Below are 24,171 nucleotides of genomic sequence, written 5' to 3' on the forward strand. Positions count from 1 at the left end.
CCTCCCTTTTTGGTTTATTACTTTTATTGTTTTCTTATTCCCTGTATTTTTTTTTTTTAACTGAAAGGAAGGCATAATCTCAAAAACTGATTGAAACTATTTTTCACAACCTATGTCATAAGGGCATTCAATATACAAATCTGGTAAAAGTTAAATTTCTGTTTTAGCATTGGAGGCTATCTTTAATAAAATATAACTAAGAAATATGATACATTGGGGGAATTATACCTTCAACCTGCACTGAAGGTGGAGAAAGTAAAAATACAATAATTGCCAGCAAGTTGGTATGAGGCATAAATTAGGGTTCAGAAGTGGGACCTGATTCTGTGCAAATATCTTGGATATTAGTGGTTTGGACCTATTAAAAATAGTTCTGAGTTGTTGTTAGGAAGATGAGTGTCTAAGTAAAAATGAGGTTTGCACTAAAGTTATTTTGCATTTTTAAGAATAACCCATAATAAAAAGGTATTAATGAAATAATCTATGCTGGGGAGGAACCATAGAGATAATCGTGTACCCACATAATGCCGTATTCTGGGAACATTCACTTTAATTTTGAAAGTTCATAAGAAACAACATTTCTCTTGCTGCATTTTAAAATTATATAAAATTCTATAAATAAATAGAAGATGCTAGTTTGTAATACCCTGAAGAGAAAAATATAAATAGTTTTTCCTTTATTATTGCAATAGCATGTCAAAAATATTCTTTCCCCTTTCATGTTCTGTATTTTGAAATGCTGTAGGATGTTCAAGTAAATTACTAGAAATCAAGTGTATAAATCAATTTCAGGTAGTCTCACAAACACAGAATTATCACCAAAATATTTAGCTGTTCTCAGCACCAATCATTTTGTCGATTGACTTTGCAGGACATAGGTTTTCAGACTGACATTTTAAGATTTATTTCAGTGGCATATATTTAAAACAATTGTTTAAGAAAAAACAGTTTTTGACTGCTTTAACTAAAGTTTTTTCGAAAAAAAATTACCTTCATATAGATCTTTTCACCATTATTTCTTATTTATTCTCTGTGATTGCTGCAGAATAATTGCATTTCATTTTATTGCAGTACAGTTGAAAAATTGAATACATAGTGACTTGTATGTATATTCCTGTTGGTGCATAATCTCATGCAATAGTAATGATTGTGCTGTTTAATTAGCATTTTAACTGATGAAAAGATGTCTATTTGATTGTATAGAGCTACATCAAATTCTTGAACTTCATGCCTTAAGAAATTTTACATAGAAATGCAAGTAGGACACATCAGTGATCCTGACTGTACACAGAAAGGATCGTTATTTTTGTGCATTTCATGGATTGCTGGGTTCTCTATTTTTCTGAGTCATATCTCATACAACAATTAGCAATAAATTGCAGTGCTATCTAGTAATTATAACCCGAAGACTCACTACTAAAATTGCATCTAGATGGCTTTTGTTCATTCCTAGTGATAGGAAACATCTTTAGCATGTTCAGCTTTTTCTGCTTACAAGATCATTTAAAGAAAACATTTTACTTTAGGGAAATTCTATATTAAAGACTTGAAATTCCAGGAGGAATACAAATATGAAAGCATGTAGAATTAAAACAATTTGTTTTCTTTTTGAAAGTAGTGAAGATATGACAATAACTTTAGGGATTTAGGAAAAATAAAAAGACAGAATTTTAAAATGAAGCTATAATGATAGTGCTATCATTAATTATCTTAGTTTTTCTAATCAACTTTGTACAACCTTTCTTTACCTTCTAGCATCTGTTAAGATAGGACAACTAGACTTCAAAAATGAAATCTCTTAGCAGATTAGTATCTAGGTATCAGAAGCCCAAGTTAATTGCAGTGTTGTTACTTGGAGGAGCTGTGTTATCTGAGACATTATAAGACTGTAAACAATGAAAATATGTAAAAAATAGTGATGTGTTGCTACTTAAATATATATATTTCATTTATTTTATAGAAACTTTAATGAAAGACCTTGATGTAATAACAATTCCTAGTAAAGATGTTGTGATGGTACATGAACCAAAACAAAAGGTGGATTTAACAAGGTACCTAGAAAACCAAACTTTTCGTTTTGATTATGCCTTTGATGACATGGCTCCTAATGAAATGGTTTACAGGTATGTGTATATGGGGATATTTGGGAATATTTTTTCTCATATATCTTTGATGTCAATAACTGTGGGCTTACCTTGGTCATGGACATCTATTCTCTCTGTTATCAGATATGTATGTTGCTAACTCCATTCTTTTGCCTGTTTACTTTTGGTTTAGCTCTGTTTATCCTGAATCCTGCTCTCAGTTCTCCTCCAAGACTTTTCCAGGCTCCTCCTCAGGAGGCAAACAAATCAGGAGAGGGTGGGGAAAGGGCACAGAGAGAGAGATCCCATGGTATTTGGATCTTCATTTTTCTCCTTTATTCTTCTGTTTCACTTCCACAGTTGAAACAGAATAATGCACATAACACTTTAAAAAACTTGTTTAGAAGTAACTGTTTACCTTGTACAAGTTGCTTAATGGATTAGATACAGAAGCAGGAAAGATTAGACACCATAACAGGTCATAATCTTGTTACGTAGTCTAAATATTGTGAATATTTTTGCAAAGAATATTGATATTAGAAAGGAATTTGACTAAGATAATTTTCCTTATGTTTAGAAAGTGCTTCTCATAGCCTTAAGGAGTAGGGACAGAATTATCTTAATTCTTGATTTTAATCCAACAATTAGGAAGTCAAAGTTGGCATCATATTCTGACTGATGTTAGATGCTAACATCCTGTCGGTGAATAAGAGAATTATTAAAAGACCTTGAAAATGAAAACTTGTGTCTTACGCTTGATAGAAGTAAAAGGAGAAGCGTAGCAAAAGTAAAAACTTTAGTCTGTTAGTTTATACTAATGAAAAAACTTCAACAAAGCTGTGCCCTTGGAAATTTGTGTCTCTAATGATTGTCTATTAGTAGCATCTTTACTTTCTTGATAGCAAAGAGCTGAGGGAGAGTGATCTAGCTAGTGAGGTGTGCCTCTGTAACACAGAGATAACATCTTCACATAGAGGAGCAGTTGAGCTTTGGCCTTTCCCATTCATCTGTCTTGGCACTGCTCGAACTTCTGGCTTATAGCTGAGAGGTCACTTCCTGACATTCCCTGCCCACTTATTGGGTAGAGAGTCAGTATCCCTTATGACTTTCCAACACAAGAGGGGGAGGAACCTGACATATTCAAGAATACTTGGCTAGAGATGCAGTAAAACAACACTGGAGGCTGGAGGAGAGAGATAGCCTTTACCTGATAACTTGTTACCCCATTAGCAGGCCATCATGCCCATGGAAATCCCTTGGACACATATATCATGGAACACCTGGCTGTTTCCAGTTGCTTCATTATGAGTGTTTGAGACATTTCTCAGAAGGGCTCAAAGGGGCCTACACCCCATATCCTTCCTTTGTCTCAAGCTTTGCTTTTCTGTCTAGCCTTTTCCTTACAGCCTCTTGCAATAGTTTTCCTCCCCATTAACAACCAGTTCCTGTAATCTCCCTCCTTCATGTTGTCTTTGTGAGCATAGTGTTTAAATGTGAGGGATGTTTTTGACATATAATGTTATTATGTTTTTGTACTGAGTTTCTTCAGCAAAATTTTAATTATTTGCATAATAAATTATTAGCAATATGAGAAAATATTGAAAGATGTTTGTATTCATACTGAAACAATAAATCTCTAGCCTGTATAGCAGTGCAGGCTTTTGTTTTCCTCCCTCATATGGCACAATAATGATTATTATATGAAGGATAATTACTTCAAGGCCTCCTGTAGTAGCACAATTGCAAAGAAGATAGGTATCAAGTTCTGCTCTAACCAGAACTACCAGGGTCACAATGGGGGAAAAAAGAAATATGACAAGTTACTTCAGTTTTCTTCAATATGCTAAAATTACTCATATTTCTCTACTGAAAAACGTTCTGAAGAAATGTACTACTCTTTATTTTCTTATTATTACTTTACTTAAGCTGTATTTTAAGTATTTTTGAATCCATGAGCTGCAACACTGAGTTGCAAGATTTTTTTTAGTATTAAAAAACTTAAAAGCCTTTTGAATTTTAAAAGAGAATCAGAGTTTATATTTCTGAATGATCAAGACTGCAAATAAAGGTTCTACTAGAAGGAAACTTTGACTGTTTTGACATGGTACCATTTGGAGTTGTATAGCGATTTACAAAAATTTTCTAGACATGTTTGTATTTAGCCTTATTTTAAAACACATATAATCAAGTAAACTTTTTACAAATCAGTAAAATTAATAAATTCAAATGCAATTAAGCAGGGATAATGGAATGTGCTTCTTAGGTGGATAGGTTTCCTGAAACTGATTGGGAATATCTTCTTGAGAACAAAAAAAATAGTATATAATTGGAAGATGCAAAAAAGACTATGTTTGATCAGGAATCATCTGGTACATTTTGGATGAAAACTGATCATTCGGTTAAACTTACAGTAATTTCACGAGTATAAGGCGCACCGGAGTATAAGACGCACTCCCGGGTGTCGGCAATTTTCCGAATTTTGTCCATATATAAGGTGCACTGGCGTATAAGACGCACTTTTTTTTGCACCGAGGATCCGTGTGCAACAAAGTAACGATTTAGTAATGGAATCGGGCGATTGCAGGGTTTACTGGCTCGGCTCGGGGCCGGGCGGGCTTGGCCCTGCTCGGGGCTGCCGCCAGGGTCGGGCGCTGCTGCCGTTCGGTGGGGCCGGCCGCCACCGCCGCTTGGTGGGGCCGGGCGCCGCCGCCGCTCGGTGCTGCTGCTTGGGGCTGGTCAGGCTCAGCTCGGTTCGGGGCTGCTGTGGGCTCGCACTTCCAGGTTGGCAAATTTCCAAACTTTGTCCATATATAAGGTGTTCCGGGGTATAAGGCGCACTTCCGGGTTTGGACCAAAATTTTAGTCAAAAGGGTGCACCTTATATGCGTGAAATTACTGTAAATTTTTTCATAACCCTTGGTTGCTGAATGGCTTAATCTTAGTCATATTATTTTTGTAAGTGATGTGTTTGTTCCAAAGTGGAATGAAAGGAGGTTGTAACACCTCAGTGTTTCTGTTAACAATCATTCTTGTTTCTGTCACTAAACATACTTTATTTCTAAACACCTGGAAAAAGTATAGAGAGTCTTTCCTCCATCACCTGGTGGAGGTAACCATCATAAGGTTACCTTTTGCTTTTGGAGTTTTTCAGGAAGTAATGGTGATAAGCAGCTGTATTAGGAGTAATAGCTACAGTAATTTCACTATTATAAGCCGCACCATTTTGACTAAAGTTTTGGTCTGTACCCGGAAGTGCGGCTTGTACTCCAGAGCGGCTTATATATGAACGATGTTCAGAAATTTTCCAACCCAGAAGTGAGAGCCCGCAGCAACCTTGAGCTGAGCCGGAGTCCACGTGGCTCCGGCAGCGGGGCAGCACCGCCGATCCAAGCCCGTGATAGTTCTCTGTATTTTTTCGGTGTTTTCCATCTTGTGCGGCTGTGCGGCTCCCTCCCCAGCTGCCCGCCTGCCCGCATGGTTGCCCGGCTCTCCGGCCACCCAGCTCCCCGCCTGCGTGGCTCCCCGCCTGCCCACGCGGCTGCCTGCCTGCCCGGCTCCCCGCCTGCCCGCGCGGCTGCCCAGCTCCCCATCCGCCCACGCAGCTTCCCGGCTCCCCTCCTGCCCTTGTGGCTGCCCGCCCGCCCGCCCGCCCGCGTGGCTGTGCAGCTGCCCAACTGAGTGGCTATTTAAAGGCAATGCGGATTCATTGGAAATGCTTGTAAAATGCCCACACTATTGTTCGTATCTTTTTCCGCTTGTTAATAAAATTTGCAGGGTATGCTGCTGCAGCTATTGTCTGTATCTTTTTTCGCTTGGAAATAATGTTTCCAAGGTCGGCACCTGCCAGTAAACCCTGCGATCCCACGATTCTGTTACTAATTGGCAACTTTGTGAAAGTTGGCTGCGAACGAAAGTGTGGCTTATAATCAGATGCGGTTTATATATTGACGGAGACCTAAACGTTGCTGACACCCAGACATGCGGCTTATAATCAGGTGCAGCTTATAATCGTGAAATTACTGTACATTTATTTAAGTAAATTAAATTTTCTAAAATAGAAAACATATATTTTGGAAAATATTTTTGACACATCAAATAATGCTTAAGTGATTACTGAATTTTTCCATTCTGATGAGCCTGGGTAGACGTTTTATTAAGCCTGGTCTCAGCATAACTGTGTTCTCAAAATATTAAGACATGCAATGTGGTTTTGACCACTTGTGTTCTAAACTTAAGTTTGGAAACTGATTTACATTAGACTCATGTCCTGGTTTCAGTTCGGAACCTGGCAGAAACACCAATTAGTGTAGTGGTTTAGATTCGCTAATTTCAATATAGTAATTTTCTGCTGTGAGATAGGATTAGGAGCAAAAGCAAGGCAGGCTTAAAACTTAAAGGGTGTAAAGAAATCTCTTATTAACAACATAAAGGAATAATAGATTTCAGAATAAAACCTCCAGACCTCCCCTCTCCCACACCCTCTTCTCCTTCTTAACAACAACATACAGAAACACTTCAGTCAGTTACCAACTTAAAAATAATATTTTTCAGTTTACTCTAGGGAGACGTGTCTCCCCTTGTCAGGCTATAGGGACTTTTCCACAAGAGGGAAAAAACCAGTTCTCTTGTGGCTTCACGCCCCGGGAATCTGAAATCGTGAAACTCCTCCCATCTTCACAGCCTTCCCAGAGTTGTGCTTATGGGCCATGTCAAACTCATGGATATTACTTTTAAGGATGAGCTGTTCAAAAACAAAGGTTCTCTTCATCTTATCTCTCTCTGTTCATACTCCATCTCTAGGAACAGAGATCTTCTTCCCTCGGGGCAAAGGGTCTTTAACACAGGTACCTTTGCCCATTATCTACAAATTGAACACTCCAGCTTCCCATGTCTTTCTCCACGGTTTATAGGAATCTTTAGTGAATTATAGTCCATCCTCATAGCTTACAAAAGGATTTTCCGCCTAAATTCACGGTGTCTCCTCATTCTCCTTCCATCTGGAACCTGACTCCTGCTTCACTGACCTTGATGTCTTCTGTCTGTTCTTTTTTCCTTCTCACTGAAGGGAGGATTGAAGGTCTGTAAGTTTTATCTGAGCATTGAAAGAGTTAAGATCTCACACGGGAAATGCAGAGGCTGTGGCCAGGCCATCTGGAGCTGTGCCAGGATCTCAGGAGACTCAGGCCGAGATGGGAGGGGCTGGCCCAAGCCAGAAATGGCAGTGGCTACTCTGGAAAGGGGGCGTGGGGGAGAACGGCTAGGACCTCAATCAGCCTCCCTGGGCTCAGCTGGCACCCACTGCCGATCACCCCTCCTCCCTGCCAGGACATGCCAGCTTCCCAGAAAGGGTGGGCCCGGCCCTGCCCCTCGCCAGGCCCGCAGGCCATGCAGTGGAGCCATGCCTGGGTCCTGTTACCTGCACTCCTGCCAGAAGAGAAAAGGGCTGTTCCCGGGGTTTGCTAGCTTCAAAATGTGAATTCACAGAGGCAGACCAAATCCTCCAATTGGTTTTCCAGGTTGTCAACAACCAAACCAGCCTCCAATTGGTCCTATCAAGTCACAGAGGAAGTTCTCAGGGAGAAAACTTCAGTGGATGCCCTCTTCTAAGTGCCAATTAATCCTAAACCAGCACAACCCTCCATATAAACTCGTAGATTGGCCGAGAAACCTCAAATTAACAAATCAAAACCACTACACAAGAACAAAAACTATAGTGGATTTTTGTATTGACAAAATCTAAGCATTTAACTGTTGCACTGTCTTACTTGTGCATCTTATAATGGTACCTTCTTTAGGGAGCTCCAAACTCCATGTAGTAAACTGTGCCATGTTGCATCACTAAAACAAGAAAATTCTTTTTCTTGGGGTTTGAAGAAAAATAAAATTTTTGTAAAATAAATGGGAAAGACCTTGTAGCTTTTCTCTAATTGTTTGGGATATTTGAATGCCCTAGAGCTGGTAACCTCTTTAGTTCAGGAATTAATGTGGAGATGTCCTTTGACCTCTCAAAGTTCAGAACCTGTTTTGTCACTTCTGGCATTAAAATTTATAGTGTCCTTGTGGTAGCGTGGGTTTTCAAAAGTAATTTAATTTCTTAAATACAGTTCTTTTTTGAATTTAAGATTTACAGCTCGACCATTAGTAGAGACCATATTTGAAAGGGGAATGGCCACTTGCTTTGCATATGGACAAACAGGCAGTGGAAAAACCCATGTAAGTATTTCCTCTACATGTCAGCAATACGCTTCTTTTTGTGTATTATATGCTTCAATAAATTCTGATAAGTAGCAAATATATGTTACAGTTCTGTGATCTTTATAGTGTATTTTTGGTCTTTTTTGTTTATTAATTTAGACTATGGGTGGTGACTTTTCAGGAAAGAACCAAGATTGTTCTAAAGGAATATATGCACTTGCAGGTGAGACTATTGTTCTGTTGGCTTTTTGCAAATTAGTTGAGGTCAATACATTTCTACTTCCTCTTGTACAAAGATAAGGGTCTACATATTTTGCATTACAGTGGAGCATTGATAACATAAAAACTGGTTACTAGTTGTGTGGTTTTTACACAGTAAGGTAAATATTTATAGATAACTTAGAAATGTAACAAATATAAATGATGATTGAGTTTACAATTTTTGAGTCTTCTGCATCTTCCAATGTAATGTAGCAGTTTAAACTGCAGTTTCTTAATAGATTGACTGTTACACTTGCAAAATGAGATGCTGTAAAATAGACTGCTATGTATTAATGAGGCTTCACTAAAAAATACATAACTACATTTCTTTTTATTTTGTATATGTATTCACAGCTAGAGATGTCTTTATTATGCTAAGGAAGACAAATTATAACAAGTTAGAACTTCAAGTATATGCAACATTTTTTGAGATCTATAGTGGTAAGGTAAGTACCTGATTTTTTTCTGAGGAAGGTGGAATTTCTCTTTCACAAATGTGAAAAACACGTTTCACTGTCTTGGTAAAATTTAAAAGGTTTAATAAAAAGACAATAGGAGACATACATAAAGCAAAGGGTTAAAATGACCGGGTGCTTGGCAAGCTGCCAAGAGCACACAGTTGCTTTGGGAATGCCCCTTTAAATACACTTCACAATACATCAACCTGTTGTGCATTCATAGTCTTTCTTGCATAGTAAAAATTTCTGGGAACTATTTAGCATGATCACTCCTTGGGTCCACCTTTTTAGAGCATCCGTGTTTTGTGGCCTGTGGTTTTAATCCTCTTCTTATCATCTTTTAATTTGGATGGTGGTCCTGGCCTTTTGCAGCCGGTGAGTGTTGATAATTGTTGTGTCAGCTGCAGGGTCCCCATCACACGTTCACGGGCTGTTATCTCAACTAGGCAGGTAGTTTCAGCATACTATCTCTAAAAAACTTATGTCTAACTTTTGCTATTAGAAGAAAAGAACTTAAAGTAATTTCACGAATACCAGCCGCACCATTTTGACCAAAATTTTGCTCCCACACCAGAAATGCGGCTAATACGCAGGAGCGGCTAATATGTGAATAATTTTATGACATTTACAACCCCAGAAGTGCCAGCCAGGGTGCCGAGCCGAGCACCTGCCAGTAAAAGTCGGCATTTCGCGATTGTTGCAAATTGTTACACTGTTGCGCCGCGGGTGGAGCCTGGCTCCCTGCAGGCAGCACGGGGGGCGGGGAGAGAGGCGGAAGAGCTCTCTCCTTCCCTCCGCTGCCACAACCTGGGGGAGAGACAGGGGGGCCCCATGCCGCCATCCCCGCGGCCCGGGGGGAAGGCAGGGGCCCCGTACCGCCATTGCCGCAGCTCGGGAAGGAGGCGGGGGCTCCGTGCTGCCATCCCCGCTGCCCGTGGGGTAAGCGGGGGGCTCCTGTCCCCGCCATTGCCGTGGCAGGAGCAGGCAGACTCCATCCCCACCCGCCGCCACCACCACGGGAGCGGGGGGGGCTCCGTCCCTGCCTGCCACCACGGGGCAGCGCCGGGTCAGGGCGAACGAGCCCAGAGGCGGCGGCCGGTCCCGAGCAGCCCCGCCGAGCGGCAGTGCCGGGCTGGGCCACCTGGCTCCGTCAGCAGCCCCGAGCGGGCCGAGCCTGCACAGCCTGAGCTGAACCAGTAAACCCCGCCCTGCCGCGATTCTGTTACTATTTGGCAACTTTGTTGCATGCGGGTCCTCGCTGCGAACGACAGAGCGGCTTATACTCAGGTGCGGCTTATTTATGGACAAAGAATGAAATGTTTGCCAACACCCAGAGATGCGGCTTATAGTCCGTGCGGCTTGTATTCGTGAAATTACTGTATATTCATATAGAAAAGCTATTTTAACATTATACATATAGCATTAGTCCAATAGTTGTGAAAAGCCAACAATATGTCATGCACTTATAACAACACCCACCCCCGTCTTTCTTTTTATACGTCATTTGGCTTGAGCAATATTCCTTGCATTTTAGCCTCCATTATTTTTTTATTTTTTTATAAATCATTTTCGCTTCTTTCAAGGGTTTGTTTTTTTTTTACTGTTGTTTTTTTACACCATGATTTTTTGTGCTGTTTCATATGTAGTTAATTTGGGGTTTATAGGCATTGTTACAACTTGCATGCCTTAAACTAGGCTGGTGAACAGGAGATTAAACAAGGAAGAAAGATCAAGCCAGCTGTAGCACATAAAAGGAAGAAGCCTAGCTTCTTCCACTATTCTATTTCCAATACATTATTCCACTAGCTATTGTTTAGCATTGATTTCTATTTTTGTACTGGTACATGTGCTATTTTTCTGATATTATTGACTATATTCAGTACAACCTCCCCATTGTCATCTATCTTTAAACAACAATTTGATATATTAAATTTTTCACACACACCTCCTTCTTCAGCTAACAAATAATCTAAAGCCAGTCTGTTTTGATACACTGCAACCCTTGTTTGGCTTTGTTGATTCGTTAGTAATTTCATTGCTCGACCAGTTTTCTTCGTTATTATTTCTACTACTGCTTGGAGACTTATAATGTGTTTTAACATGTAATTTGGGGTTTGGTATCCCCAGCTCCCATCTTATGCCCAGGTGGCTGGTTTATATGTTTCAATGATGCATTCAGGGGGCCATTCTTCATCTCTCCATTTTTGAAACTCTCCAATCAATTTCCTTTTGTTTATCTTTAAGTCCTCATAAACTGGTATTCCCAATTTGTCTCCCTTTGGTCTTGGTAAAAGAAAAAATCCTGGTTGTATGATTCCCAGGGTACAACTCCCTTTTCAATGAGAAGGGAGTTTAGGATATGCTCTTTTTTTTACATATCCAAAATAAGTCATCAGGTGCTTTCCAATAATTATTTTTCTCTTGATTTATATTTTCCCAGAATTTGGATATTTCTGGGATTCCATAGTAAGGATTCTTGCCAGTATCATTACATTGAAAAAGTCTAATTCTGTTATCATATTTACAATTTTCGCTTTTTGTTTTTCCTTGGCTCCAATACTGAGTTGGTTCCTCTGGGATCCACCAGGTCAGTGTTCCATTACTTACTTTATATCTTTTACAAGGAGTATTTCCTACTTTCTTATGAAAGTTTTTCCCAGTGCGCCAGAGACATTCTTCCCCTATCACTGTTGAACTTAAAATCTACCCTTCTGGTCTCCTTCCCCCCTTGATATTTGTCTGGTTCTACTTACGGAGTTCAATTGGACCTAAGCTACTGCCTTTCTATGGCTAGTCTTCTGACATCAGAGCTCCCCCACAGACCCAGCAATTGGTTACATTAAGCTTCTTACTTTTTCTTAGCTCTACAAATTGGTTTTCCCAGTCTCGAGATATCTATCTCCTTTTCAAGTTTCTCTTCAAGTCTTGCATGCAAATCTTGAAGTGAAATTGGTGCAATTTTAGGCTATGGTGCTATTTTCTCTTTTATATTTACCAATTGTTCTTTTACCAAATCTTGGGCCTTACTGTCTGATATATGTGAAACAAATCCATTTTTCTCCTTTTGGACATTCCAATTTGTTATTGCTTATTTCGAGGTTTTCTGAAATCCAATATTTTTTACCATTTTGTTCACAGATACTTAATTTGGATGGATCATAACAGTGGCTGTTGACATGGGTATGTGTAATAAGGAAAGAACCTCGGTGTCTTTCCATGTACAGCTTCCGGTAGCATCTGTAGCATGGCCTTGCTAACTTCCCAACAGGGAAAAGGCAGAAACTGAGTGACAGAAAAAGGAATAATAGAGGTCCAGTATGGCTTATACCTCCACCTCCCATGCCTATGGGGTTGCCTCCCACAGCAGGTGTTAGGATTTTCTCGGTGGCAGATACAGAGGTCAATCCGGTCTTGCCCTCTATTTCTTTGTCACTTGCTGTTTTTGACACTCCTTAGCTGTAGATTCCTACTGTTTCCTCAGCTCAGGTATTTCCCAGTCAACAGGCATTAGTAACTCCCATCCACAAAATAAAGTTATTATTTCAGTGGTTCGTAGTTTTTATCTAGATAGGAACAAGATTTGGTATTTAGAATTTTCTATAATGAGACTGTTAATTGTATGTATTACAACATTAGTTTTTCTACAATTTCGACCTTTACACTTAATCTAGTGAATATGTCCATTATTTAGAATGAGTTAGACAGGATATACTGTGTGGTATTGATGGAAGTTGTTATTTGGGTCCTCCCAATTCATTACCAATTGGTCCTCGCTTAAGAGTCAATTTGGTGTCACTAGGTTCAGATGTTATAGTTCACTCTTTAGGTTTTTCCACAGGTCTTTTGATTCTGCTGGCATGGATTCACCTGCGTTCCCTGGTCCGGATAGCAGCTTCAGCTGTCAGCAGTACCTGAAAAGGACTTTTCCATTCAAAGGCAAAAATATCCCGGCTTTTTTCTGCTAATTGGCATGCCTAGAAAGCATCTTTGAGGTCCACTACACTAAACCACTGATGCTGGGGTGGGACTATACTCAGAGGGGTATAAGGGTTAGGTACCACAGGATAATGGGTCTGAGTTCTCTTGTTAACTTTCCTTAAGTCTTGTACTAATCTATATTTCTCATCAGGCTTTTTTACTGACAGAATAGGGGTATTATGAGGAGATATACAAGGTTCTAATGTCCCATTCTTTATTAGTCCATCTATCACCGGCTTTAAGCCTTCTCGCCCTTCTAAGGACATAGGGTACTGATGTACACGTATGGGACATTCTTTTCTCTCAATTGTGACCCTTATGGGCTCAATACCCGCCCCCCCCCCCCCCCCCCCCCCCCCCCACCATTTCCTTCTTCTGGTATCCTGCCTATTCCTAGCTTTACCTGTAAATCCCTCCCTAGTATGTTGCTGCCTGCCCCAGGAACCAATAAGACATCTCCCAGCCAAATTTTTGTTTCCCCCTCAATTATTACATCTTTAATGATAGACACTGTGAAATCTTTTCTTTGTTTTTTTTCCTGTTACTTGTGTAGTGTCTTTACTTATACTGCAGCCTTTTGGGATTTTTAATAGGCAGGTTCTTTCTGCCCCTGAGTCAACCACAAATTCTAATTCCTCCCTTTGGGGACCCACTTTTAAAGTTATCACAGGCTTTAGATGGTATGGCGCTTCCCCTTTAAGAGAAGAGGCGTCTTGGACAGTCGAGGCGGCAATCCTGAGTCCTTCGATAATGGGGAGAGGGTGTAGGGGGGAACTGCTACCGGAACCGCCGATGGGGCAGAGCCTTCCAGCGGAAACCAGACCGGGACACGGGCGGCCGCGTGGTTTGGAGAGGTGATGTCCAGCGCGGACTGAGGAGCCGGGCCGGGGACAGCCGGGACCGGGGCAGCCGGGGCAGCTGTGGGATAGTCAGGTGGGAGTGGAGCCACTGGCGCTGCTGGCGTGGTGGCTGGGGTGGGGCCATAGCAGGAGGAGCGGCCGGCGCTGCCGGGAATTCCAGGGCTGGAGCAAGGGGATACTCCGGGGTTGGGGCGAGTGGCACAGCCTCGAACGGTGCGGGAGCAAGCGGGAACGGAGGGGGCAACATATCTAGAGGGTCCCCGTTTCTTTTTTTCCTTTTTTTTTTCTTTTTCCAGATATTTTATAAACTTCTCCTCCCTGTGGCTCTTTTTCCCTTATCCCGCATGCAGCATATTTTCTTTCTTCCGGGTTAACTGATTGTTTTGAATTTACAAATTTGTTTAAAGCTTGGCAAATCCAAGCTTCAAAAGAGCCATATCTGGGCCAGTGAACATGGTTGGATCTTATTTCCGGTTTTGCCTATTCTATACAAAACTGGATCATCTTTACTTTTCCTTTTCTCTCGTATAAGGGTCAGCAACCCAATTAGCTAACATAACTCCCAGAAGGCTATCTCCAGGTATCTCTGCTGGTACTCTTTTACCCCTTTTTTTTTTTCCTGAGCCTATTTTACTATTTTTTGTCCCATTTTCCAGGATTTTATCTATTCACCCCTGGCCTTTTTTTTTTTTTCCCCACTTCTCCAACACTGGAATAATACTCCTTTTTCCCCACACAACAGTGTTATTTCACCTCACTTAAAAAATAAAGATCAACAATCTATACTACTTTCACTCTCATTCATTCACACTCGTTTTTATTTCCTTATTTCCTTTTTCTCACTCTCCTCCCCCACTCACAACAAGACACAAACACAAAAATAAGGTACCTCTTACTTTTTAAGTCAGTTGTTAATATTTACCTATGGGTATAAAACCTCTAAAGCTCAAGTTTCTTGGGGTCCTCAACCTGGCAGCTTTTTAAAGCTCAGATGCTTTTGGATTTCCCCTCAACTTGGCAGCTTTCTAAAGCCCAAGTTTCTTGGGGTCTTCAACTTGGCAACTTTTTAAAGCCCAGATGCTCTTGGATTTCCCTTCAACCTGGCAGCTTTTTGTGGGGCCCTTACTTTCTGTTTCCCAGTGGATTGTACCAGGAAACCCTCAGCTCCCTCTAAGGGGTCTTCAACCCTTCACCCGGGACCCAGTCCTGATTACCTCGGGGGGGATTCTTTCACTCTTTTTCTTTTGCTTCGTTTCCTCGCTGAGTGCCTCGGGACACCTCAGAACTGCAGCACTCGGAAACTCCTCAATCACTTCGCAGGTCTGGGGTAACCAGCTCACGTCTTAGACACACACCACTCGTCCCTCCCCCATATCCACCCCTCTGAACAATACTTACAAATCCTCTTTCTTGTCTAGGTCTTCGTGCACTTATTATTGTGAGGCTACTGCCATGGTCTTAGGGAGTCTTTTCTCCTTTTTCCTTTTGCTTTACCGTCTCTTTCTTGTCCTTCGGGTTGTCCGACCTGCAAACCCCCAATCAGCACCAGGGGAAGGGGAGCAAGGTCGTCGAAATCTGGAGGGGCAAGCCCCCCCTTTCTGGGACCCCTGGGGTCTTGGAGGCGAGGTGTTTATCCCAGACGAGCCACCAATTGTGAAAAACATGTTTCACTGTCTTGGTAAAATTTAAAAGGTTTAATAAAAAGACAATAGGAGACACACATAAAGCAAAGGGTTAAAATGGCCGGGTGCTTGGCAAGCTACCAATAGCACATGGTCGCTTAGGGAATGCCCTTTTAAATACACTTCACAATACATCAACCTGTTGCGCATTCATAGTCTTTCTTGCATAGTAAAAATTTCTGGGAACTATTTAGCATGGCCACTACTTTTTGTTTCATGGCTTGTGGTTTTAATCCTCTTGTATCATCTTTTAATTTGGGTGGTGGTCCTGGCCTTTTGCAGCTGGTGAGCGTTGATAATTGTTGTGTCAACTTCAGGGCCCCCATCACACGTTCACGGGCTGTTATCTCAACTAAGCAGGTAGTTTCAGCATACTGTCTCTAAAAAACTTATGTCTAACTTTTGCTATTAGAAGAAAAGAACTTATATTCATACAGAAAAGCTATTTTAACATTATACATATAGCATTTATTCCAATAGTTGCGAAAAACCAATAATATGTCATGCACTTATAACACAAACAAGATTGTGAGTTTGTCACATAAAATACTTTTTTCCTTTTTGTACTAAAAACTTTATTTCAAATAATTTATTACACTTCCCTTTCAATCACAAGTTTGAAGGGACCATAGTGGGTCATCTGGTCCAACCTCCCTGCTCAAGCAGGATTGTGCATGGAATGCTTTGCATATTTTGATATGAGATTTGAAGCAAAAATGTCTTTTAAAGCTCCTCTTTAACTGTTATGTTCCCCTCCTCCCCAAGGTTTTTGACTTGTTGAACAGGAAGACAAAATTAAGAGTGTTAGAAGATGGCAAACAGCAAGTCCAGGTGGTGGGATTACAGGAACGGGAAGTCAAATGTGTTGAAGATGTTCTTAAGCTTATTGAAATAGGCAACAGCTGCAGGTATCTCCAATAGCTTTTACCAGTTTTTTTATTGTAAATTAAAGAATTGCAACAAGATTTTTTTTTGTCTCTTCATAGTGATGACTTTTTAATATGCAGTGGTATTTTTGATAATGTTGGCTACAAGTAAGGAATCTGCCTATCTTTTGAATAAAGATAGTTTAGAGTTTTTCAACCAGAGAGAAATATGAACTGATTTTTCTACAGGATGTGAATTGCATGCATTATATAACCAGTTTACTGACTTAAATTTACATAATTTATAATTTGGAATACTACCAGATTCTTCATTTCTAAAAAGCCTTGATATGTAGTGACAAAAGTATAAAAGTTGGGGTTTTGTTAAGATCCAGCTTTATTGTTTTTAAAATTAGCCCTGTGATAGACTGCTGACTGATTAGATAAAAGTACCACATGTGGCATTTTGCATATAAACTCTCTGATAGTCTGAAATCTTTGGAGATCTGTTTATTCTTGCTTTTAAGAGAGTAGTAAAATGCTACTAGTCTTCCATTTCTATTTGAAGAACTGGAAAAATAGGTATAATTATACTGTGTGCATCAAGTTATATGGGTAAACATAGGACTATGCCCTGAAAAAACTAATGTTCTGAGGGTAATGTGTTTAACATACATGGTCCTTTGCCTGTTCATATGGCCTTCCTTTCTTTCCTTTTGTTAAAGGACATCCGGCCAGACATCTGCAAATGCACACTCATCTCGAAGCCATGCAGTGTTTCAGATTATTCTCAGAAGGAAAGGGAAATTGCATGGTAAATTTTCTCTGATTGATTTGGCTGGCAATGAAAGAGGAGCAGATACTTCTAGTGCAGATAGGCAGACTCGACTGGAAGGTGCGGAAATTAACAAGAGCCTTTTAGCACTCAAGGTAACTGAAGTGTTTCCATTGCCTTTGAGTAGATGAAACCTTCTACATATAATAGCAATGACTATTGAAATGAGTGTTTTTGAAGGCTTTGCTTCTCTACATTGTCTACTGATGTTACATGTAAAATATAATCTTGTTTTTCCTTTAAATACCTGTAAAAACACTTGATAATTATGAGGTAGAAACATTGCAAAAATATTGTGCTATCAATTTTCATGTAGTTAAAAAAAACCCAACAAAATCCACAGTAGTAGTTGAATTTGAACACTTTTTTTTTATATACACCTAAAATGGGGGGAGAGATAACTTACTTTTCGTCTGAAATACTAGCTGGAAATATACTTACTGATCTCAGTTGGTTTTTTTTTAATTAAGAAAAGATTTTAAATATATATATATACTTTTTGTAGTGGTTTAACCCCAGCTAGAAACTAAGTACCATGCAGCTACTCACTCAATCCCCTCACCCCTTCCCTAGTGGGATGGGAAGGAGTATCTGAAATAAGGTAAAACCCATGAGTTTAGATCAGAACAGTTTAATATTTGAACTAAAGTAAAAGATAATAGCAATAATAATAATTGTATTGAATAGGAGAGAGACAGAGAAAGAGAAATAAACCCCAAGAGAAACAAGTGATGAACAAGTGATGCACAATACAGTTCCTCACCACACTAACTGATGCCCAGCCCATCCCTCAGCAGCTATCAGCCTGTCCTGACCAACTTCTCCCAGTTTATATACTGGGAATATTGTATGGTATGGAATATCCCTTTGACCAGTTCTGGTCAACTGTCCTGGCCATGCTCCTCACAGCTTCTTGTGCAGCTTCTCCCTGGCAAAGCATGAGACACTGAAAGACCCTTGATTCAAGGTAAGCACTGCTCAAGAACAACCAAAATATCAGTGTGTTATCAGCATTATTCTCACACTGAATCCAAAACACAGCACTACAAGCTACTAAGAAGAAAATGAACTCCATCTTAACCAAAATTAGGATAGTCCCCACCCCTTATTCCACATCATTTACATCATGCCAGGTCCCACACTTTCCAATGCCTCATCACCTTTCCTATTTTTTTTATAGATATACAAACAGATATCATTCCCTTAGTATATGGACCACCCTATAAAAGTTTGTTGAGTTCATTTAGTCCATGATCTTGGACTCCATCTGTCGTAGCAGACCTTCAGGACAGGAAAGATGGCGTGTGGTATTGGATTGTTGCAGTTGAAGCCAGATCAATGTTGAATAGTTATTAACATAACACAATTTAATTCATTGGCTATTCTTACCCAAAATCAAATCCCCTTGAGGCACACACTGGACTTTCCCAACCTCCCGCATTACCACCCACGTCCTTGAGCAAAAGAAGTCCCATGGATGGGTTTACCTTTGCCTTAGGCAGGTGTCCTGGTTTGGGGGACAGGTACTGCCAAGAAAAAGGCAGGAGCTTTTTCCTAAAATGGAGAGTGAAAATCCCCTCCCTCCCAGTTTGCTATAATTTGGAAATTAAGGGACTCTCAAGCAAAGGTATGGGTTTAGGAATAACAGTTCTTTACTGATATATCTGCAAGACAAACAAGAACAACATCAACTATGAAAATCAGTGACAAAACAGAACAAAACTCAGTCCCAGTCCCTTTTTTCCAGTCACAGACACCCTTCTCCTCCGCACGGTCCCGGTGGAGAGCGGGGAGGGTCCCTCACAGACGCAGCAGCAGCAGACAGGACCAGGGAGGTGAGGTGGAGGCGGCAGGGCTGCGTCCCGGGTGGGAGAAGGGTGAAGGAAGGCTCTTAGCTCATCGTTTGGGTCCTGGTTCTCAGCAGTGGTCTCAGAGCAGGAGGCTGTAGCAGGGCAGGCTGTAGGGCAAATCCGACCGCAGAGAAACCTCTCTCCTCCGTTCTCAGACGGGTGAGAGTGTCCCAAGGAAGAAAAAAAAATGACCAGCCACTCAGAACCCCCCCCAAATCCCGCCAGCGATTGAGAGAGGGAGACAACCTCCACCCATCCCTTTGTCTTGAGCAATTAAAAGCTGAGGGAGCTGCCTGGACGACTTCCTTAGCATGATAATGGGAACAATTTTCCACAGAGAAAGAAGAGAAAAACCCCCCAACCCTCAACTGCAGGAATAACCCAGACTGTTTTTCCCAGCATATTTTTAATGTGCACAGGAATTCTATCTCCTTTTAAAGTACTTAGCAGTTTTGATTGGGCAGGGCCAACCTGATTGGTAGATCCTCTCATGTTGACTAGCCACAAGGCCTTTGCTAAATGTATATCCCAATGTCTGAAGGTTCCACCACAAACTCCTCTCAGTGTAGTCTTTAACAGTCCATTAAATTGTTTGATCTTTCCATATCTTTTTATTCTGAGTCCATTTAGTAGTTTTATGCTGTTTCACTGTTGCAGTGCTTTCTTGGATTATCATCCCAGAGTTTATAGCCTGGCTTTTGGAAGAACCTGTTTCTAGGAAATTTCAGTAGGCCACAAGGATATGGATGCAGCTCAAGTATTAGCTGAACTGCTGTAGAACTATTCATGTAACACAAAAGCCATTCCATCTGTTAATCTTGCTAAAAACAAAGCTATAATATGAAAAGATTTTGATGTACAGTTGTTTGAAGAAGTTCTGTGTGTAAACATATTAAAACTGTACCTGGAAAGCCCTGAATCTGAAGAGATGCCTGTACACAAAGTATTAAGGCAAAAACAGAAACTGGAATTAATGATCCAAATATGACAACAACAGCAAAACAAATTTGAATTTGAACTTTCTTTCTGTAAGAAGTAATTTATTAGCTGATGTTAGAACTCTGAGTGGGCAGAAGTGGTCTAGATTAGTGCGATCTTGGTTTGTGCTATTGTACTTAGTTGCTGCTGTAACTCCTATAGTAATTTCTTAATATTCTGTACAGTATTTTCTGGAACTCTTCGATCAATTACAGATATTAGTTTAGCCCCATACCTCTCTTGTGACTGAAAGGGGAGGTAAATGTTATCCCCATTCTCATGAAGAATGTTTTTAAACAGGGAGTGGCTTACATTTTCAAGTGTTTTACAATATTGAGTATATCAATATAGAGCTTATACTTACTAGGTTTATGACCTGTGGAAGCTTTCAGAAAATTTGGGCACCAGTGTTTTCTTTTGAACTGTCAAGAAAGTGGTGAAACCAGAATCAAAGCTACTGCTTTTAACTGATAGAGTTAGTACGAGTCATGGTCCACACTGCTTCTGCTGGCAGAGGCTGTAGATCATTTAGGCTTTTGCAGATCATAATCATAAATAGTTGTTAGTCTGGTGATTTAACATCAACAATGATTTTTTTGTTCTTGTTGAATACAATATATGTAAATGCTTTAGATGAGATTCAGAAAGTTTTTAGGCTCCTAAGTCCTTTTTAAGTTCCAACCTCTCTACTGAGCTTAATGAAAGCCTAGCACTTCTTGAATTCAATCTCACATAACTTCAGCAACATAACTAAGGCATATATTTTCAGATTTTTAATTGCATTTGGATTATGTATTTTTCTTTAATGTGGATTGTATACATATGAGGTTTTACTCTGATTTTATGAAATGTAAACCTGTTTGTTCTTTCAGGAGTGCATTAGAGCCTTAGGCCGAAATAAACCTCATACGCCTTTCAGAGCAAGTAAACTTACTCAGGTGCTAAGAGATTCATTCATAGGAGAAAACTCCCGTACCTGTATGGTAAGTTTATTTAGTTAACTGTATGTTTTAATAATTAATTGAGTTTATACATTAACTGAGACTATATTTGAAGTTAGTCTTTCAGCAGAGGCATTTCAGATAACTTTTTCCCTTCTCATTTTTTACTGACCTTTCTTATTGCTTGTTCTAGTTTTCTAGCTAGACAAAGAGCTAGAAGCACTTTGGGTTGAGGTTTTTTTTGTTTGCTTCTTTTCAATAATGTCTTAATTATAATATTGTTTGTTGAATCAGAATTTTGGAAAAGGTGGTGTACACTGGAAGTATAGTGGTGAGTTATGATCTTTAAATGACAAAGGAAAATTTATGATTGGTATCAAAGGCATCCGAATATACAGTAATTTCACGACCACAAGGCGCACCGGACTATAAGGCGCACTTTTTTTTTGCAGCGAGGCTCTGCCCCCAGCTCCCCCCGTGCGGTTCCTGGCCGAGGCCCCGCCTCAACCCGGCAGCCATTGACCCCCTGGCCTGCCTTCACCCGGCAGCCATGGGCCCCCGGGCCTGCTCAGACCCGATAGGGGCGGTGCCTCTTGCCCCCAGACCCGCCTGGACCCGGGAGGGGCGGTGCCGCGGGCCCCCTGACCCGCCTTCACCCGGCAGCCATGGGCCCCGGGGACTGCCTGGACCCAGGAGGGGCGGTGCCGCGGGCCCCCTGGCCTGCCTTCACCCGGCAGCCATGGGCCCTGGGGACTGCCTGGAAACGGGAGGGGCGGCGCCACAGGCCCCCGGGCCCGCCTTCACCCGGCAACCATGGGCCCCTAGGCCCGCCTCCACCCGGTTGGGGCGGTGCCACGGGCTCCGAAGCCCGCCTTCACCCAGCAGGGGTGGTGCCAGGGGCCCCCGGGCCCACCTCCACCAGGCTGCCGTGGCACTACCGGCTCCACCCACAGCTCATGGCTCACACTTCCGGGGTGGCAAATGTCGCAACTTTGTACATCATATAAGGTGCACCTGACTATAAGGCGCATTTCTGGGTTCGGGGGAAAATTTTAGTCAAAAGGGTGCGCCTTATAGTCGTGAAATTACCGTACTCTAGGCTGTTAAGGGGAGAAGTAGTTGGGACAGGTGAGATGGATAGTTGTGTACTATATAAATGTGCGTTTGCATCAATCTGAAAAAACAGAATTCTTCTGTCAGATGGGGGAAAGAACAGATAAAAGCACAAATGTCCTGCGGTTTTATTTATGCATTCTTAATATTTCTCCTTATGGAAATGTAAATTCTCTACAGTGGACACTGACTGTTAAGCTTGTTGCTATGATGGGTTGATCTTGGCTGGCTGTCAGGTGCCCACCAAACCACTCTATCATTCCCCTCCTCAGCAGAACAGGGGGGAAAAAGTAAGATGGAAGTCATGGGTCAAGATAAAGGCGGTTTAATAAAGCAAAAGCAAAGGCTGCATGTGGAAGCAAAGGTAAATCAAAGAGTTTTATTCTCTATTTCCCATCAGCACACAAAGTCCAGCCACTTCCTGGGAGGCAGGGCTTCAGCATGTGTAGCAGTTGCTCTGGAAGACAAATGTAATAAAAATTGATGTCCCACTTCCTCCTCCTTTTTCTTAGCTTTTACATCTGAGCAGACATCATATGGTATGGAATATCCTTTGGGTCAGCTGGCCTGGCTATGTTCCCTCCTAGGATCTTGCCCACACCCAGCCTACTGGCCTTCGGGGGTGAGGAGGCAGAATGTTGAGAGACAGCGCTGATGCTGTGCCAGCACTGCTCAGCAGTAGCCAAAACACTGGTGTGTTCTCAACACCTTTTCAACTTCCAATGTAAAGCACAGCACTGGGAAGACAGCTATGGGAGAATGAACTCCAGCTCAACCAAACCCAATATACAGTAAATTCACGAATACAAGCCGCACTGAGTATAAACCGCATCTCTGGGTGTTGGCAAATATTTCATTCTTTGTCCATAAATAAACCGCACCTGAATATAAACCGCTCTGTCGTTCGCAGCGAGGACCCGCGTGCAACAAAGTTGCCAAATACTAACAGAACTGTGGCATGGCGGGGGGTTTACTGGCTCAACTAAGGCTGTGCAGGCTCAGCCCGCTAGGGGCTGCTGACTGGGCCAGGTGACCCAGCTCGGTGGTGCCGCTCGGGGATGGCCGCCGCCTCTGGGTTTGCTCGCCCCAGCCATGCTCCCGCCGCGGCGCCGACTGGGCATGAAGAGCGCACCCCGTTCACGCCGCGGCGGCGGGAGGGCACGGAGAGCACACCCCGCTCCCGCTGCGACGCCGACCGGGCACGGAGAGCACACCTCGCTCCCGCCGCAGCGCCGATCGGGCACGGAGCACCCCCTGCTCCTGCCACGGCGGCCGAGGGTGGGGGCAGAACCCCCCCCCCCCTCCTCCCCGAGCCACAGCAATGGCGGCGCAGGGTCCCCCCATCTCTCCCCCGAGCTGCGGCAGAGGAGGGAAGAAGAGAGCTCTCCCGCCTCTCTCCCCGCCCCCCGTGCTGCCTGCAGGGAGCCAGGGCAACAGAGTAACACTTGGTAACAATCGCGAAATGCCGGCTTTTACTGGCAGGTGCTTGGCTCGGTGCCCTGGCTGGCACGTCTGGGGTTGTAAATGTCAGAAATTATTCACATATTAGCCGCCCCCGAGTATTAGCCGCACTTCCGGGTTTCCACCAAAATTTTTGTCAAATTGCTGCGGCTTGTATTCGTGAAATTACTGTATTTGTGTTGGTGACTTTCCACAGGCCCCTTGGAATTAGTTTAGAGGCGACAGAACTCTTCAGACCACAAAATGAGAACCATGGTGTTAGGGTAGTCTAGTCTTCTATTTGGATGTTAGGTGTGGTTCTAATATGAAATTGCTGGTAAAACAGCATTTTTTATTACAGTAATTTCACGATTATAAGCTGCGGAGGGTTTCGGCGAGGGAAGAATGCAATCAATCAATATGATTGGTAAAGCATTGTTCAACTTTATTGCTCTTATCACTCATTATTATACTCTTGCTAAAAGCGTACAACATACTTGCTATTATTTCATTGGCTCATCGTGTATTCAGCAGGTGCATGATTGGCTAAAGCAAGACAAGCAACAGAGGATTCCTTTTTTAACATGCTTAGAACGCATTCCCTCAACCACAATGATTAGGACACCTTCT

At 41.9% G+C, this 24,171-nt stretch overlaps 1 protein-coding gene across 5 annotated transcripts in view; it reads left to right on the forward strand.

Annotated features, from left to right (window-relative positions):
• LOC117005020 (kinesin-like protein KIF2A) overlaps nt 1-24,171 on the forward strand; it is a 126,000-nt gene that overhangs the window by 67,069 nt on the left and 34,760 nt on the right. For all 5 annotated transcript variants that reach the window (XM_033076236.1, XM_033076237.1, XM_033076239.1 and 2 more), the window contains exons 9-15: nt 1,961-2,123; nt 8,207-8,297; nt 8,439-8,502; nt 8,895-8,986; nt 16,284-16,426; nt 17,110-17,314; nt 20,920-21,030. In XM_033076236.1, the coding sequence (XP_032932127.1) occupies nt 1,961-2,123; nt 8,207-8,297; nt 8,439-8,502; nt 8,895-8,986; nt 16,284-16,426; nt 17,110-17,314; nt 20,920-21,030 (869 nt within the window). The remainder of the gene's footprint in view (nt 1-1,960; nt 2,124-8,206; nt 8,298-8,438; nt 8,503-8,894; nt 8,987-16,283; nt 16,427-17,109; nt 17,315-20,919; nt 21,031-24,171) is intronic.

This window comes from Catharus ustulatus, chromosome W (genome assembly GCF_009819885.2).
Source record: "Catharus ustulatus isolate bCatUst1 chromosome W, bCatUst1.pri.v2, whole genome shotgun sequence".
Classification (NCBI taxonomy): domain Eukaryota; kingdom Metazoa; phylum Chordata; class Aves; order Passeriformes; family Turdidae; genus Catharus; species Catharus ustulatus.